General features: G+C 46.5%; 1 protein-coding gene across 2 annotated transcripts in view; it reads right to left on the bottom strand.

Moving 5' to 3' along the window:
- PLEKHN1 (pleckstrin homology domain containing N1) overlaps positions 1-15798 on the bottom strand; it is a 56752-nt gene that overhangs the window by 12867 nt on the left and 28087 nt on the right. For both annotated transcript variants that reach the window (XM_083628677.1, XM_083628678.1), the window contains exons 5-8: positions 14477-14564; positions 8875-8999; positions 5431-5580; positions 4518-4598 (exon numbers count right to left, since the gene is read on the bottom strand). In XM_083628677.1, the coding sequence (XP_083484803.1) occupies positions 4518-4598; positions 5431-5580; positions 8875-8999; positions 14477-14564 (444 nt within the window). The remainder of the gene's footprint in view (positions 1-4517; positions 4599-5430; positions 5581-8874; positions 9000-14476; positions 14565-15798) is intronic.

Raw genomic sequence — 15798 nt, 5'->3', positions numbered from 1 at the left:
GGCATCACAGGTGGATGATGCACTGGGCGACACAGGGCTGAAAGTTTGCACAGCTGCACCTCTGCATCAAGCTCCACTACAAAGCCAGATTCTACAGTACAGAGGGCTGGCGTGACTGCCTGTGGAAGTTGGCCAATTAGGACAAATAAGGCCTTCCAACTGCCTTCCACCAATCCCCGCCTACCAGCTAGCTTACTTACATTCAATTGGGGTGGCTCGACCTGTCACTGGCTCTGGCTCCACCTACTGTTTGTCTCTCTGCCTTCTGCCCCATAGGCACCAGCTACCACTGGATGACTACTGTCATTACAGTGAGCTCGCTGGTTTTTTGGGGTGTCGCATCATGGGCTCTGGATGCACCCAGGTCTCCCCCACATCCAAATCCATATAGTTTAAAAGTGAAGCAAAGCTGCTCAGCCACTGATAAAAATTCCCACGGTGAAATTTTAGCATGCTGTGGGTTTTTCCTAATGCCAAGGACTGGACCTGGAACCTTTGGCATACAGAGCAGAAGCTCCAGTCTTTTCCCTTCACACTGTCCTGCCTCATGCCCAACCCACGCACACAGAGGCTCTTACGTGCAAGTAAGAAAGAGATCCTTAATCAAGCAAGCAAGGGCAGGAAGCAGACACAGAGTTCAGCAGACACAATTCAGGAATCAGGCCAGATGTTCAGAACCAGATGGAAACAACAAAGGTGTCCCAACAGTTTCCACCCACCAACCTGCCAACCTTTCAAAGAGGAGGTGTAACATGCTTGCTTTGCAAGAAGGGCACAATTTCAGACAAGCGCTCCTGTGGGGTGGGTGAGCCTGCTCCCATCTGTAGAGGGGCAGCTGGTCCTAGGTGACAATACTGCTGCACCTTCCCTGTTTGGGCACCTGATCAGACATGGCTGCCTCCTCCCATGGCTGCCCACATCCCTCCCCAACAGCCATGGAGATGTTTTCCGGGAGGTCAGGGGGAGCAGACAGCATCTCTGCTCCCCCATTCAAAGTGTCTGAAGTCTTGCCACACCAGGAACAGCCCCCTCCTCAGACCCTGGTTCTGACCAATCAAGTCCTGCTCTGTTTCTTCCTCCACCTTGGGCCTGCCAACCCAAACCCAAACCTGACAGCAGTGCAAGGCTCATGGCAACTACTGTGGGCATTTGGTCCTCCATGATCAGCAGGGAAACAAAGACCCCTGTCTGAAACCCTGGACAGCTGCTGCCAATTTAGACAATACATACTGAGGCAGATGAACCAAGGCAGCTTCCTATATTCTTACGCTCCCAAGAGGAGAAATGCTGACTGCTAGCTTCAAAGGAGGTTTCTATTACTGGGAATCACAAATGGGGAGATTCGTATTCTGTCGTTATCCTGCTCTAGTTGGCCACTGTGAGAACAGGATAGGGAGAACTTTGGCACACTTGGTTTGGAGAAACATGTTACGCTTTCACTTCTGTTTTGGTGTCACAGCTGTTTTTCCTGTTCCTCTTATCGTCATGCCAAGGTCTCCATCTAAAGCAGCAAGTATGTGCACAAAGGTCTGAGCAGCTTCTTCAGAGCAGACACAGACATGGCATCATGCTATGCAGCCTGACGCATCATGGCTGCTCTATGGTGTGCATGAAACATACCACAACTGCTGGGTTGTGATGAATATGTAAGCCTAGCAGGACCCAGATTAACAGGCAATAATGGGCCTCTGGCCTGATCCAGCAGCCAGGCTCTTCTCATGTTCTTAATACTTAAATCATGTCTTTGTTGCTGCAGTCTTCGGCTTTGCCTTGAAGGCAGTCAAAGGTGGCTCTAGGGAATGGGAAGCCACCCAATTCAGCCGGCTGTCCGTGACAGTTGGACCATAGCACATTACACCCCACAAAACCACAGGCATTTTCCCCCCTGTAACAACTGCCCAGCAATGTGATCAGAGAATCCCAACCGCTGTAAGGATTTGCTATTTTAAAAGGAATCTCAAGATTGGTTCTGCCTCCTATAACCAGACGCAATGTGAAGACTTCATTGAATCCAAGGGCTCATCCTCTCAAGTGTACATTCTGAGCTCAGTTCTGCATGCCGAAGTATAAAATGTACAAGCCTTGGATCAAGCGTGAGGAGTGGGCACATAGGGTGGCATCTAGTGCTAGTCTAGCTCAGAGTAGACCCGCTGCCGTTAATGGACATGACTAAGGGCTCATCCACCCTTCTGCTTGTCCTGCACCAAGTGGCTTCTCCTGTGCCTTATATGCACAGATCGAAGCGGATTTTTGTTTTCCCAGGAAAACCCGCTCTTCAGCACTGAGGAAAACCTGATTGACACTTGCTCCAATTCAGCAGTAAAGAACAGGTTTTCCTGGGGGAAAGAGGCGGGACAAGCTGAAGTCTGGATGAGCCCTAATTTAGGCCCATCAATTTCAATGGTTCTACCCAGAGCAGGGCTTAGCTGCATTCAATCCATATAAAGGTCCTTTGCTGAAACAAAGGGAAAAGGACCCCTGGCAGGAATTTACTTTTTTAAAGGTACAGGTTCCGGATTTATTTAGTTTCTAAACTGTAGTCACTTTTCCATTAAAATAAAAGCAATTTATAATAGAAATTTCTAAAAACATATTTTTAAAAGTTAGAGAATATAAAGTAATATGCTCATGGGTAAAACTGTAAAAATCAAAACAGAGGCGGAACAACCCAGTCACCTGGTAAGCTTTCTGGTCCTAGTACAGTGGTACCTCGGGTTACATACACTTCAGGTTACATATGCTTCAGGTTACAGACTCCGCTAACCCAGAAATAGTACCTCAGGTTAAGAACTTTGTTTCAGGATGAGAACAGAAATCGTGCTCCAGCGGCACGGCAGCAGCAGGAGGCCCCATTAGCTAAAGTGGTGCTTCAGGTTAAGAACAGTTTCAGGTTAAGAACGGACCTCCGGAACGAATTAAGTACTTAACCCAAGGTACCACTGTACAGCTTCTCTAAATAAGCCCTGGGTTACCCAGAGCCAATTCACTGCCAGGGCCCCACTGCTGATGCTTCCACTGGTGCCCCCCCTTTAGTGTGTCCTCCCCACCACCACAAATGGCCTGGCACTCTGAGCAGCACCAGGCAGTGAGATCTAGCCACTCTTAATTTCCCAGAATGCCCCTCACCTAGCATTGCTCTGAGGAATTGTGGGAAATTCCTGCTTCAAGCATTGCTGCCACAGCCTGGTCCGTCCACCAGGGCCCAGTGACAGAGGAGAGGGCCCCTGAGAGGACTTTACCCAGATCTTCCTCAACCCTGTAGCTGGTTCTTTATGGGTGAGTAAGGATTTGAACCCCAGCCTCTCAGGTTGTATGTAGCCTGACACTCTAACCACTATACCACACTCGTTCCACATAGATGTAGGTATGCAGAGCAGCATTCAGCCATGCAAGCCTTCAACTGTGAGTATGAAGCGATACAGCCAGGCCAACACTGCCTCCATGAGAAGGAGGCCACAGATGGGCTTGGCCTTTGAGCCTTGAGTGAGGTCACTTCTCCAGCTTCAAAGGAACGCAAATGGAGCCACCGCCCTTCTGGTTCCGAGACAGCTTAACCACAAATATTGAGAAGCCATAGCCGGCTTTCCAAGCAAGTGAACGGAAATATATTCCACGTTGGCCAACTTTACCCTCGGTCTCCCCCCTCCACTTTTTTTAAAGGAGGTGGCGGCAAAGTATTTCCTTTGCCAAGAGCACTTACAGCCAAGGACACAAGCGCTAGCTGACTTGTCAAGCAGAGGCTGATGAAGCCAGCTCACCAGACAGGAAGCACAGGCCAGGGCAGAAGAAGCAAAAGAGGTGGAGCATAGCAGCCCTCAGTTCACATTTCACCTCTGCCACAGACTCAAGTCGCTGATCTGTCTTATGGGGCCGTTGGCAACGGCTCTGCCTAGATAGGCCTCTAGGACAGCTGCATATTCCTGCATTCAAATTCCTCAGGGTCCCTTCCAACTCTACTATACGTCAGATATAGAGAGTGGTATTCAACTATGTTTTACTCAGAGCAGTTTTAGAAACTGAGATATGAAAGCTAGGAGCTAATGGCACCTAAAACCTAGGGTATGGGTGCAACAACAGAATGTCTAGGTGTGGTTTTTTATAACCAGAATACAAAGCTGAAAATGAATGAACTGCAGCGAAAATATTATGTTCATTTTTCACATGGTCTAGTCCTTCCCCTGCCCACTCCCCTAATATTCTTCAGAGGGTCTCTTCTCTAGTCTAAAGCAGCATTCAGAGGGTCTCTTCTCTAGCCTTCAGAGAGGCATGCTCCCTTTCCTCACACATAGAATGAAGATGTCTTCTAGGATGCCTGCATCTCGCTTCAGAAATACTGTTTCGAACCATATGCAAATTTAAAAGCAACAGACCGACGGACTAAAACTCACAGTATGGATTGATTAAAAGGTCTTTAAACTCAGGTTGCAGCCCTACTTACATAACACAGATGTTATACAGTATAGGCAACATTAAATAAAGGGTACAGGGGTGTGGAGGGTGTTGGGGGAAGCTCCTACCTTAAAGTAGAGGCCGTTGCGTTCTTCGGATACTATGACCAGGGTGGAAGGATAGAGGATCAGTAGTCGGTCATGCTGCTCCTGTTAAGAGACCAAGAAGATCAAGGTTCATATTGAGCTCAAATTGAATATTCAACCTGCCTAACTACTCGATGAAGCCAGAAGTGCAGAGGGTACCAAAAAGATACAGAATTAGGAACATTGGAAGCTGCCTTATACTGAGTCAGACCGTTGATCCGTTTAGCTCTATATTGTCAGCACTGGCTGGCAGTGGCTCTCCAGGGAGTTTTTCCCAGCCATATCTGGAGAAGCAGGGGATTGAAACTGGGACTGTCTTTATGAAAGCTGATGCTCTGCTGTGGAGCCACAGCCCTTCCCTTACGACAAAGGAACACAGGAAGTTGCTTTACACAGAGCCAGACCCTAGCTCAGTATTGTCTATGGTGATTGGCAGTGGCTGTCCTGGGAATTGTAGTTTGTTAAGGAAGTTGGGAATTGTAGCTCTGTGATGGGTAAATGACAGCTACCACTATTCTTTGGGGGAAGCCATGACTGTTAAAGTGGTATAAAACTTGCTCTAAATGTATGATGCGGATGTAACTCCTAAGTCTGGAGCTGACCTTAATCCTTTTTTGGAGTTTCTGAAAGACCTAGGCTCCTCTGGGAAGAAAACAAACAACAGATTTGGTGATACCTGAACCTGCTAGGCCAAAAGAACCCCAGCTTCTTTGCTCTTCAATTATAATAAAATTCCTGACGTTTGTCAAGGGAAGCAGTTTGCAGGACCACAGCTCCTATACCAATCAGCCGTGTCAATCACTGGAATTTACTAGCAGCAAAAAAATAAATAAATGATGAAACTTAAATATACTCTGTGTGGCGTGGATGAAGCCTTGGTCATCAAGGATCCTACCTGGAAGGGCAAGTGTTGCAGCTTCACTTTAGAGACGCAAAGGATGTCGCCTAGAGACTCCCGCTGGGTGCCTCTCCACTCTTGCACAGCGGCATTCTGCACAGACCACCTCAGCTGCTCTCTTCTGATGGAGCTCTGCTTACATTCGTTCTAAAGGGGAAGAAAGCACAACAATGAAGGACACAGAACCGTCCGCCTTGGCTCAGTGCTGAGCACAATGGGTGGCTTGCCGGCAAGACCACTAGATCCGTAGTTTGCCATTTAGAGACTTGGCGTGATTAAGTGGTATACTAATAGCTCAAATAAATAATATTTTTTAGTTTGAAAACTTGTTTATTTAAGCAATTAATATACCGCTTTAATTACGCCAAGTCTCTAAGCAGTGAACACAACTAAATAATAATACAACAGATAAAATCAGCCCTAAAAACAGTAACTTTCCTTAAAATGCCTGCTGAGCTAGAAAAGTATTTGTCCAGCACCTGAAGTTCAGCAAGGTGAGGGCCTCTCTAACCTCAGCTGCGAGGGAACTCCACAGAGTTGGGCCCACAACACTTCTGGTGAAGTAAAAGCTGTGTGTCTGAGACATGGAGAATAGGTAACAGAGGGTCCTCAGAAGATCTCAGTGATTGGGCAGAGATATAAGGGATCAGGTGGTCCCTAAGGTATCCGGCACCCAAGCCATTAAGGGTGTTGCAAATTAATACAAGGATTTATTATAGTCACCCAGGGCAAGCTTTTGAGAACTGGTGCTATGGGCTGGCAGGAGTTTGTCCCCAGCAACAATGTGGCTGCAGCATTTCCCCCCCTGACCAGCTGTAGCTTCTGGGCCTTACGACACTGCAGAAGTGGGGCCTTTTTGGTGGTGGCACCTGCCCTCAGGAACATGCTCGGCAGCTGCAAATAATGGTTGCTTTTAAACGCCACTGGGGGGGGGACCCACATTTTTTGCAGCATTTCTCCAGACTGTAAAGTTTTAATGTGCCGTTCTGTTGTTTATTTATTGTTTTATTGTTTTCTGTGGTAAGTATATTTTGGTTTTAAGATAAACTGTTTAGGGATCATAGATGTCAAGTGATATGAAATTATTAACTGATTTGTTTTTACATTTTTTATTTACTTTAAAAAAATATGTGCTGCTAAACTGCAATCGTCTCTAAGCTGCATACAAGAAATACACTACAGAAAAGGTGAAAATAAAACAATGAAATCAGACTTCAGTTGAAATGACTACTGGAACAACAACAACAACAACAACAACAAAAGATCTTCAGTGGGCATTGGAAGTTCAAGAGGGAGGGAGGCTGTCGGATCTCAACTAGGAGGGCCTTCTGTAAAACTGGGCCCACAATTCTGAACGCAGAGAGGCTTCTGGTAGATGTGAGTTGTGCATCTGAGCTGTTTCACTACTTAAGAAATACAAAGGCAGGCATTCAGGACCAAGTGTACCTGCCATTACTACTGCATTATGCTCTTTCTTTTTAAAAAAGCATATATTCCATTTTCTGTTTCACTGTAGTTAGAACATTTTGGGGGAAACATACTTTGAGATAATGTTTGGCTAGCATGCCACAGACAGTCGCTACCTGCCCACTGTCGACTGACTTCCCTAAAAAGACACTCGAGGGAAATAAATAGGATCTAAAACCAGTTATCCTGGTTTGCGCTTCAAATTCTTTTGTGACAAGCTGTTTGTCAATGCTTTTCAACCTGGAACATTTCCCCCTTTATACAGCTACGGAAGCAGCAACTGCAACATAGACTGAGCTGTCCGGAGCCAGACTGGAATTAGTGAGGAATGGGGGAAACCCCCCCCCCCATTAACCTGCTTCCTCTCTCTTTCTCTCTCTCCCCAGATACTGTCCGGGAAAGGATTGCTCACCTTGGGAAACAGACCGAAAGCAGCCAGTTTCACAGCACAGAAGAGTTTTTCTGCTAAGGTATTTACAGGCGCAAAAACAAAACCATCAGGCCTCACCTGTGTTTGAGTCTTTCCTCCCTCACCACCCGCACCTCACAGCTGCTGGTTCCGGGCTGGTTTCCAGTTTGCCTTGCTAACTCATCATTTCCCACGCTGACTAAGCCTTTGTTTCAGGAAAAGATAAAAACCCCTCGGATCCCCACCCAGAAAAGGGCTGTGCTTGTGGCACAGGAGGCAGCGGGGCAGCAGGGGCGTAAGGGAGTTGGCAAGAGGTTTCAAATCGGTTGCAGAATGAGCTGCCTTGGGTGTTCCAGACAGACATTTTCAGCACTTTGTTAGCTTTACTAGGAAGTATTTGTTTATTTATTTGATTCTGTTTTATGAATCACTTCCCATAAAATATCCCGAAGCAATGTCACAGTAAAGACACCCACAACAAACAATTAAAAGCAATTCCATGTGTGGAAACAGTTTAAGAACAGTTCCCTGTGGTTGAGCAATTCAATATACACAGAAACATAAAAGCAATTCCATATATAACCACAGTAAAAAAAAAACCATTTTATTTAAAAAAATCAATTACAAATCCAATACAGCAACTTCTTTTTTGGCCTAGTGGGCCAGATCTTTATCAGCCCCCACACAACCTGCGGCCAACTTTGATGTCCACCCTTGGGCATGGTTTGGGGAAATGCCCTTGCGAGCCAAACTTCACCCACTAGCAGACCAAGACTGGCCCACAAGCCAGAGACTCCCCACCCCTACAATACAGACTGGGAGCAGCATTGATAAGCCTGCTTCTTATTCCACAGTTCCTACAGAACATGGGCATTGTGGATGTTATTGACTGATGACAGGGGGGTTGTAGGTGCACATAATAGATGGATGGGGTAGAAAGGCAGAAGGGAGAGAGAAAGAGATCACTGGTCCCTCTGCTTCAGTATTGTAAACACTGACTGGCAGCAGCTCTCCAGGGTTTTCAAGCAGGGGACATTCCTATCCCTACTTGGAGATGCTGGAGACTGAACCTGGGACCTTCTGCATGCAAAGCAGATGCTCTGCCACAGAGCTACAGCCCTTTGTGACTTAGGCCATGTTAGACGTTGGACAAGACTTGCTTTGATTTTAATGTGTACATAAATACTGGGCCCAGAAAATTCTGTTGGCACCCCATAGCTTGGAGTGAGCCCTGACAGAAAGAACCAGAGGTCTCCCCCCCAACACACACACACAATTGCATTTACATGTATAAATTAACATATGCAGACTGTATATAAATTTGTGCCAAAAGTCCTCTACGTACCTAGCAACAAACTTACACCTAAGCAGAGATCTTGTTATCTGGGTGTGTAATTCAGCAACCCATCAAACTCATCTTGCTGTTTTGTGAGATTCTACAGTCAAATCAATGTCAGGGCAAGGGAGGAGAGGTTGGATTAGAACAGGAATTATAATCTCCGGCCGTCACTCCGATTTTTACATGTTCACCCTGCTGGCATGCAGGCCATCCCCAAAGCACTCACCTGAGCAAGGAAAGGCATGTCGAAGCTCCCTCCATTTAGATGGATCTGCTTCTCCAAGTGGTAGAGCCAGCGCTTCAGCTCAGACCTGTTGGGGCAGTAGACTGTCAGGGGGTTCAGCAAGGGACCTAGAAAGGCGAAGGACACAAGGAAGGCACGTTAACAGGTTGAACATACAATGCAAGACGCGGGCAGGATGGTCTTAAAAAACCCTGCCAAGGGAGCTTGGGGAGAAGCTAAGCTTGATGATAAGGTGTGGCACTTCCAGGCGGTTACTATTTCTGAGCGGGGTTCAATCATGTACCAGAAAATTATCTATTTTTCTTTCTTTTTTTGTTGTTGTTTTTTTCTGTAAAAGGTAAAGGTAAAGGGATCCCTGACCATTAGGTCCAGTCATGACTGACTCTAGGCTCTGTGGTTTAACCCACAGCGCCACCTGCATCCCTACAGTTTTTTCTGTATTACTTACTTAAACAAAATAAATAAATAAATAAAATTTGAAAATAATAATGAAAATTTAGGCTGCAAATTACAGCTGGTTGGGAGCCCACCCCGCAGAAAGATCAGACTTTTTACGATAAGAGAAGTGACAGAAAATTGCAACTTGGATGGCTTTAAAAGAGGATTAGACAAATTTCATGGGAGGAAAAGGCTAGCAATGGCTGCCAGCCCTGGTGGCTATGTTCTATCTCTCTGGCAGAGGCAGCAATGCTTCTGAATATCAGTAGCTGGAAACCACAGGAGGGGGAAGTGGTTGTTGCACTCAGGTCCTGCATTTGCGTTTCACATTGGGGCGCCTGGCTGGCCACTGTGAGAACAGGATGCTGGACTTGATAACCTAAGAAGAGCCTGCCAGATTAGGCCAGTGGATCACCTAGCCCAACATCCTTTTTCCACAGTGATCCGGCAGGCTCTTCTTATGTTCTTACAGACTGGAAAGTGTAAGGGTAACTAAGGGTAACTCTTGCTTTGCTGCAGTGCTGTCTAACCTCCCCACCAACAAATCAGAATGAGATTGCTCATTAGGTAGCCCAAGTTGTCAAGCCTCTCTGCAAACAAATCAGGATTAAGGTTCAATAATCAGGTTGTCCAGAGGCGCCCACTGAGATAATAAACTCAGGAAATTACATGGTAGAGCACTTCCTGGCTTGCACTATTACCATTACATCTGCACAAGTTGCATAAGTGCAGGATCCATCACATGCCAATCTCCCTGCATACTGAGAATCAGGACCGGGCCACATTCATAACCATACATGCAAAACACTGTGATACCACTTTATAAACAAGTCACAGCATATCTGTAGCTTCCTGCTGAAAGCCTGTAACATTTCCATACCACAACTTTCATACCACATTTGTTTTTAGCTGGGCACACATAACTGGTTTAAAACACAGCAAGGTTTCTTTTTAATGCTGTCTTTCAAATAGCATTTGCATGCCCTTTGAACACCTCGGTACAGTCTGATGCATTTCCATGTTGCCCACTGTTGGTCCACACCAGCAGGTGAAAAGGGGGCCAGAATGTCTCCATATGGCTTATTTTTCCAAACTGGATGAAAACTGGCTTGGGGGAGGGGGAGGGAGAAACGCACCAAAACACAGTATTTCTCAAGAAACTATAGGGTAGATGTGGACTGTGGCTAACGTGTTTGTACACAGTAAACAGGAGTATGCAGCAGCCTTTGTTGAATTATAGCCTAAGTATGCTCTTCCATGTGGCAGTAATGTGGTAGCATTGGGTAAGAATCAAATGATGTGTGGGTGATCCAGTATAAATCCACCACTAAATGCCTGGCTGGAGTTGGATCCTGTCCTCCCAGCTGCCTCTGCCTGCTGCAGCCGCTCACACACCCTTGTCCGGTCATTACGATAAGCGCCAGAGCAATATTAACCTCCCACTTCCAGTCTGACCGATGCTCAGCTACCCATCATTCATTGCCCCGCCTCTTGTTAAAACAAATACCAGGCACGCTTTGAAACGACCTGAATGGCAGTGCTTGGAGCCTTGCGATAAGCTGACACTCAGCAAGCCGTCATAACAAATCATTATCAGCAGAATGAGTACTTTGGCCTTCTGGGGAGGTTTCTGTGGCAGCGTTCTCAGCGCAAACACTGATTAATTTGGCTTTGCAATATCTTTGGGAGTCAGGGAAAAATACAATTCAGTTTATGTGATGCCAACTGGGGAATTGAAGCAGAGAGAAGTGGGGGTATGTGTCTGCTGTACTGCTGCAATGCTATGCCTTACAAGAGCATATAAATTCTCTCGATGTATCGGCACCGGTTAGAAATGTGAGAACTTCAGCAAAATGTTGCGGCATAGAGAGTTCCTGTTCAGTGTTCCAGCCCACCAACTAGCTGTGCTCTTTCCAATATACTCCATTCCATTCTCCCCCTAACAGATGCTCAGTATTCTGTGGCAACTGAACATGCTGAGCCATCACTGAGCTACTTAGGGTTTTGTTTTGGTTATTTTTTCAGTGGGGAGTTGTCCTGTTAGCCTTATTTTCCTTAAGCATTTTTTTATGATTTTTGTTACACTACAGCACAACACAACATTATGGAATTATACCATAACAAGGGCATGGTAAAAATAACTCCCGGTCATAGATCTGCTCTCCTTCTGGCAAGACCTGGGTTCAAATCCTCACTCAACCATTAAGCTCACTGTGTGCTCTCAGGTCAGCTGCTTTCTCACCGCCTAGCCAATTCACAGGTTTGTTGTGAGATTTTTCCTGCTTCACCTGGAGATCATAGTTATGGAATGGTAGAGATGGAAAGGGACCAAGGGGGTCATCTAGTCCAACCCACTGCAACGCAGGAATCTTTTTGCTCAGCGTGGGGCTTGAACCCATAATCCTGAGATGAAGAGTCTCATGCTCTACTGACTGAGCTACTGCAGTCGTCTGCTCATCTTCCCAACCTACCTCAAGGCTAGCAGAACAGAACTATTCTCCTTTCATCCCTGGAACTTCTCATGTGAACTTTTTTTTTCTGCTAGGGAAATGAGAACACCGCCCCACCCCCCCTTCATTTTCATTTTCTAACTTTCTTTTTCAAGGGAATTGCCCTTAAGGGGAGGAGGAGGAGGAGGTATGCCTTGTGATTTTTTAGATTGCAGAGGGGAAAAGTTCACACCCTCTCGATGAGCCCAGGTGCTTATTAAGACAGTGCCTGCAAAACCTCAGACTGTACCCAATTTCTCAAGCCCATTTTGCATATCGGGATGATTCCTGAATTTGGGCAAGCTGCTGCAGCCTAGTGACTCAAAACCTATGTAGGTAGTGTGCCGTCATCTCTCTACCCCTGCTCCTCCCTCCCAAAGCTCAAAAATGGATTCTTCTCCCTGCCTTAACATGTAGCAGAGTCTCTCCATGACCTGTTTGAATTTGGAACTAAGACAGGGGCTGCATACAGACCATACAATTTAAAAGCACATGACTTCCCCCAAATAATCTTGGGAAATGTAGTTTGCTAAGAGCGTTGGGGAACTGTAGATATGTGAGGGGTAAACTACAGTTTGTTTATTTAAAAATATTTATATTCCACTACAGTGGTACCTCGGGTTACATACGCTTCAGGTTACAGACTCCGCTAACCCAGAAATAGTGCTTCAGGTTAAGAACTTTGCTTCAGGATGAGAATAGAAATCGTGCTCCAGCGGCGCAGCGGCAGCGGGAAGCCCCATTAGCTAAAGTGGTGCTTCAGGTTTAGAACAGTTTCAGGTTAAGTACGGACCTCTGGAACGAATTAAGTACTTAACCCGAGGTACCACTGTATTCATTTAAAAAATAATAATCAGAGTGGTTAAAGAATTATATATGAAGCCATAAAATAAAAGCTACACAAAAAAGTTAAAACTCAGAAATCAGGTAACCATTATGGAAATATGTGTACTTAATTGACTGCATAAGCCTGATGGAATAGAAAAAAAATTCAGCAGGCATTTAAATGTTGAAACAGAGGACGCCTGCTGAATAGTTATTGGCAGAGTGTTTCATAATACTGGGCTGATGACACTAAAGGCTCAATTATTTGTTGTTGTCAAATGAGCCTCGCCAACTCAGGGAACAACTAATGACCTCAGTGATCAAGCTAGGATACAAGGGCTCGGGTGGTCTTTAAGGTACCCTAGACCTGAGCTGCTCAGGGCTTTGTTTATTAATGCGAGGGCTTTGAACCTAGCTGGGTAGATGGATAGTAAGTGCAGTTGTTTAACAATGGTGTCTCCCTTGTCAGCCAGGTGCCCCCATCAGCAGTCTGGCTGCCACATTCTGCACCAGCTTGCGTTAGTATTCTCTACACTGATTGGCAGCAACTCTCCACGCTTTCAGGCAAGGGGCATTCCCTGCCTACCTGGAGTTGCTGGGGACTGAACCTCGGACCTTTTGCATGCAAGGCAGATGCTCTACCACTGAGCTACGTTCCCTCCCCAAGAAGCGTGACTTCCTTTTCCCAGGGGCTCACCTGGGATTTGAACCCAGGAGCTCTCATACCCAAAGCGAGAATCATACCCCTAGACTAACAAGACTACAAGCAGATGCTATCAGGACAGCCAACCCTTCCTGGGACAGCAACCTGTCTGTTCAGTGGCTCCAAGGGCTTAGTCATTCCTGAATTGCAGCAACTGCTGCTCAGCTACCAAGAATGATTGTTTAAAAGCAGGAGGTAGTCAGAGAGAGAGAGAGCGAGAACCCGATAAAGATTGTGGACTCAGACAATGGCCGATGAGTGGGTGTCTTGGCACTGCCTGCCTACGTGCTTCCAGGCCAGATTTGTTCTGGCAACAGCAGCTGGAATTCAATACCTATGTCTCTGGAGAGGTCCAACATGTCCAAACTAAAGGCCCACCCTGACTTCCTTTTCTGCCACATTTCTAGGCACAGGCCTACTCTGTAAAGCTCCATGTTTCAGCACTTTTATTTTTGCCCCAATGCTTTCCTTTGAAAACCCATTCTTTGCCACTAAATCGAAGCAAACAACAGCCAGCAGAAAACCCGAATTGCCATTTGTTCTGATTCAGCATTAAAGAGTGGTTTTTCTGGAGAAAGGGGCAACGCAAAAAAAGCACTTGGGTGGACCTGTGCCTAGAAAGGACAGGGTAAAAAGGAAGTGTGAATGAGCCCTAAAATAGTAGCTGTCAAATTATGGGGCTTAGAGGAGATATTGCATAGCTTAAAAGTGGCCGGTGGAAGTCAAAGTTAAAAGGTTGGCTAGGAACATAAGGCAGTTAGAAAGAACCTGCAAGGACCAATTCAAGGTGCTCATGTAAGTGTTTAAATGACTTAGGCCCCAGATATCGGAAATACATCTCCTTCCCTACAGACCTTGGGCGGTAAGCTATTTTTGGTTTTGCTCGTTTTACAATTGCAAAAATTTTGCAGCACAACCCCAAATTGCCCCGACACACACCCTTTTCAGCCCTACTGACATCAGCTATTCTGTAGGTTCCCACTTGGCACTGCAAAAGCATTTCACCACCACCATCTATTCTCTCCCACTTAAGAAAAAGCACCTCCTATGGAAAGCATTCATTCCACAGTCACCACAGAAAATGATGTCATACCAAAAATAGGTACGTCAAAGAGTGGCTTGCTCTCACCTGTAATTTGAAAAGCATGCATCTCCTGTTGGGCGCCCTTTGGGTTTTCAAGCTCGTTCAGCTGAATTTCTCTCAGAGGCACCAAGCCCTGTGAAAAGAGAATGTAACAATCTTATATCTGTCAACCCAACTGTGTTGACCAAAACTCCCCTTTTAAATCCAGAAGTGTATCAAAATGGATTCAGGCTTTGGTTGGATGGTGCCTTGTACACCTCCTTCCAGCAACTCCTGCAGCACAAGCTGCTGCTAAACATATTGCTCTGCTTTCCTTTGGACCACCAACAGTGAGACCGAGAGGGGGGTCTTGTCGTCTGGGCAGCCCAAGGCCTCCATACACACTGCCCAGGCTTGCCCCCCCCCCCGCCCACGGAGAGGGCACTTCAGTGCTGCTGATGCAGCGGTTTGACTTCACCCCCAGAGGTGTACTCCATTGTCTCTCGAAACAGATGGGTGCCAACAACGACAACTTCCAACAAAGCATCCTGGCAACTGCAGCATGTTAAGGGTGTGGAGGGTGGTGCTGTGGGTTAAACCACAGAGCCTAGGACTTGCCGATCAGAATGTCGGCGGTTCGAATCCCCGCGACGGGGTGAGCTCCCATTGCTTGGTCCCTGCTCCTGCCAACCTAGCAGTTCGAAAGCACATCAAAGTGCAAGTAGATGAATAGGTACCGCTCCAGCGGGAAGGTAAACATTTCCGTGCGCTGCTCTGGTTCGTCAGAAGCAACTTAGTCATGCCGGCCACATGACCCAGAAGCTGTACGCCGACTCCCTCGGCCAATAAAGCGAGATGAGCGCCGCAACCCCAGAGTCAGCCATGACTGGACCTAATGGTCAGGGGTCCCTTTACCTTTACTAAGGGAGCTGAGGGTTGTTAGGAGATCCTGAACGAACTACGGTTCCCAGCATTCTTTGGGGGAAGCCAGGACTGTTGAAGTGGCATAGGATGCTTTAAATATATGGTACAGATGTAACGACTGGCCCAGTTCCTGTGTAACTCTAGCCCAAATCACAGCTATGTGTGAGCAAGTGGGGGGCGGCGTGTAGTCAGAGCAAAAACTGTGACTGCCTTGCTCCTTCCCCAGTCCTGCTGCTGCCTTGCTACCTGGAGCTAAACAATGATTTGGCTTAGTATTACATCCAAAACTGGGCTCGTAGTTTTTTATCTTCTCCAGACAAACCATAAGCAGCAAACCAAGAACAAACTCTGGTTACAGCTCATAGTTTACCTGGAGCAAAACTGCAGGCAAGCTAAGCAGCACAGTGGGCAGTAGTGTAGTGGCAAATTCAGAAGTGCACAATCCCTTTCATGACAGCCGCAGC

Source organism: Podarcis filfolensis, assembly GCF_964270895.1.
Source record: "Podarcis filfolensis genome assembly, chromosome: 8".
In the NCBI taxonomy this organism is placed as follows: domain Eukaryota; kingdom Metazoa; phylum Chordata; class Lepidosauria; order Squamata; family Lacertidae; genus Podarcis; species Podarcis filfolensis.
This window is presented reverse-complemented; position numbering and strand designations above follow the sequence as displayed.